At 47.8% G+C, this 2176-nt stretch overlaps 1 protein-coding gene across 1 annotated transcript; it reads left to right on the top strand.

Moving 5' to 3' along the window:
* Positions 1 to 526: 526 nt before the first annotated feature.
* On the top strand, positions 527 to 1709 carry J4E78_005528 (uncharacterized protein; the record flags this gene model as incomplete). Its single annotated transcript, XM_049366147.1, has 5 exons — positions 527 to 560; positions 610 to 840; positions 885 to 1088; positions 1141 to 1425; positions 1477 to 1709. The coding sequence occupies 5 exons, from the start codon at positions 527 to 529 to the stop codon at positions 1707 to 1709; spliced, it is 987 nt and encodes a 328-aa protein (XP_049221873.1).
* Between the last annotated feature and the right edge of the window lie 467 nt (positions 1710 to 2176).

Here is a 2176-nt window from a genome sequence, read left to right as displayed (position 1 = left end):
GCTGGATGGGGGTAGTCTACGGCGTACGCTGATCGAGAGAGGAGAGAAGTTCTTTTGCTATGCGAAAGGACCTACTTTTCTGGAATACTCAGGGTCAGGATTGAAACAGGGCACAAAAAAGGTCCGTCCCATATATCACTGATCCAAGACGATGTCTAACTAAAGAACCAAGTACCATCGGGCCCGAGTAGTCGTGGAACACCAGTCATTACCCTGGACACTTAGCGAGTTCTCCAGTGCAAGTGAATGGGATCTTTCCACCACTGATGACCTTCATCAAGTTCCCAGAAACCCTTATAGCTCTTTGCCACCGCCATTATATGGTAAACCATTTCAGCATCAAGGGATAGGGCCGGTAGTCCCAGGATCGCGAGCCAGGGTTCCTCGTTGCGAGTGCTTCGAATGCAAGCTTGTCGATAGTACAAAGGGAGCCACTATATCTCTCACTTTCAGCGACTACGATACCCTTGATCCCAGTCAGGTAAAAGGATTATCCGAGCATCAGGCACTATTGTGCATGTCACACATGTTCGGATTCATTCTCAAGGATCGAACATACGGTATGTACCCCAGCTGCTTCTTAGCATTGGCGAGAGTTGACAGTCGTAGACATTCTCGATGTAAACAGTCTAAGAGAGCCCACTCTTGCAGAAAATGCAATCGACGAGCTCGTTATGCGCCCAGAGAAGAACAAAGAGATGATTAAAGCCATCGTCAAAACATACACCGATAGCGATAGCCAAGCCGAGCTCATGGGTGTTGACTTCATACGCGGAAAGGGTGAAGGTCAAATATTTCTCTTGCATGGACCACCGGGGACTGGAAAGACACTCACAGCTGGTACGGTTATCATTCTACTCTAGATCTTTTCTAAAATCATCTAGAATCTGTCGCAGAATACACAAAACGACCGCTGCTTAGTATAACGGCAGCTGATCTGGGGCACGAACCTATCGAACTAGAGCGAAACCTTCTACGGTTTTTCAAGAACGCGGCAGCCTGGGATGCAATAGTGTTGTTAGATGAAGCAGACATCTATCTCGCGCAACGGTCTTCCGAGGATCTAAGACGTAACGGCATCGTTTCCAGTAAGAGCTAGCCAGGCCCAAGCATTATCAGCTCCTGTTAACAGTGGTACAGTCTTCCTGCGTGCGCTCGATTACTTTGAAGGAATCATATTCTTCACAACAAATCGGGTTGGACACTTTGATGAAGCATTCATGTCACGAATACATGTGGCTATCGGCTACGAGCCGTTAGACGATCAAGCTCGAGAACAAATCTGGGATTCCTTCTTCAGACGACTCAAAGAAAACCATAGGGATGGAGGACCGAGGATCGACTACGACTACGACGCTAAGCAATACGTACGAAAAAGCGAAGAGGTCAAAAGTCTCCACTGGAACGGGCGAGAGATACGGAACGGTGGGTACCAGCTTCGGGCAATGTTTGACAGCTTATACTGACCTTCATCAGCTTTCCAGACCGCTGTTGCTCTCGCAATCGCTGCCTCAAAAACAGCAAAGCAAAAGGGTCGCCCGGAGGCGGAATGCGTCCCCCAACTTACAGAAGCGCACTTGAGTCAAGTAGTGCAATTGTCTGCGGCTTTCAAGGCGTACAACAAGGCAGTGCACGAGGGTTTGACTGAAGCGGACTTAACGTATAGGCTTGGGAATCGTTACGATCAACCTGATCGCAACGAACATTAGGAGAATTACTTGGATGCACGTTGTTCGGGGGGTTTGCGGTTGTGTGACATGAATTTCATGCATGAAATAGTGCGACTATAGTTATACATTACTTGTTCTCACTAGTGTAGCGAGAAAGCGTGGCTGCATTATGGTGGAATGTTGATGCAGAGCAGGGCAACAAAACGCGGTCTAGTAACTCTATATAGTAATCTCAATGTAAGTGTATTTCCCAAACACCTTATATTCGCTGTAATGCAGCGTGGCTGCATTAAATGTGGCTACTAGTGATATCCATGACCATATATTTTGTAGGACCTCGTCGCCTCTATCGTTGTTGCCTTAGAGTCTAGTCTCTGGTCGCGACCGTTCCAGAAGTTTGCGTTTAATGTGATCGTTGTTGGCATTCGACGTCAGATGCCTAGAAGGGACTACACGATCGCATACTCCCTGCCACCCTCTGCAGCGAAGTTTTTCCAGGTCACCGA

This window comes from Alternaria triticimaculans, assembly GCF_023758025.1.
Source record: "Alternaria triticimaculans strain BMP 0046 chromosome Unknown scaffold_7, whole genome shotgun sequence".
NCBI lineage: Eukaryota > Fungi > Ascomycota > Dothideomycetes > Pleosporales > Pleosporaceae > Alternaria > Alternaria triticimaculans.
This window is presented reverse-complemented; position numbering and strand designations above follow the sequence as displayed.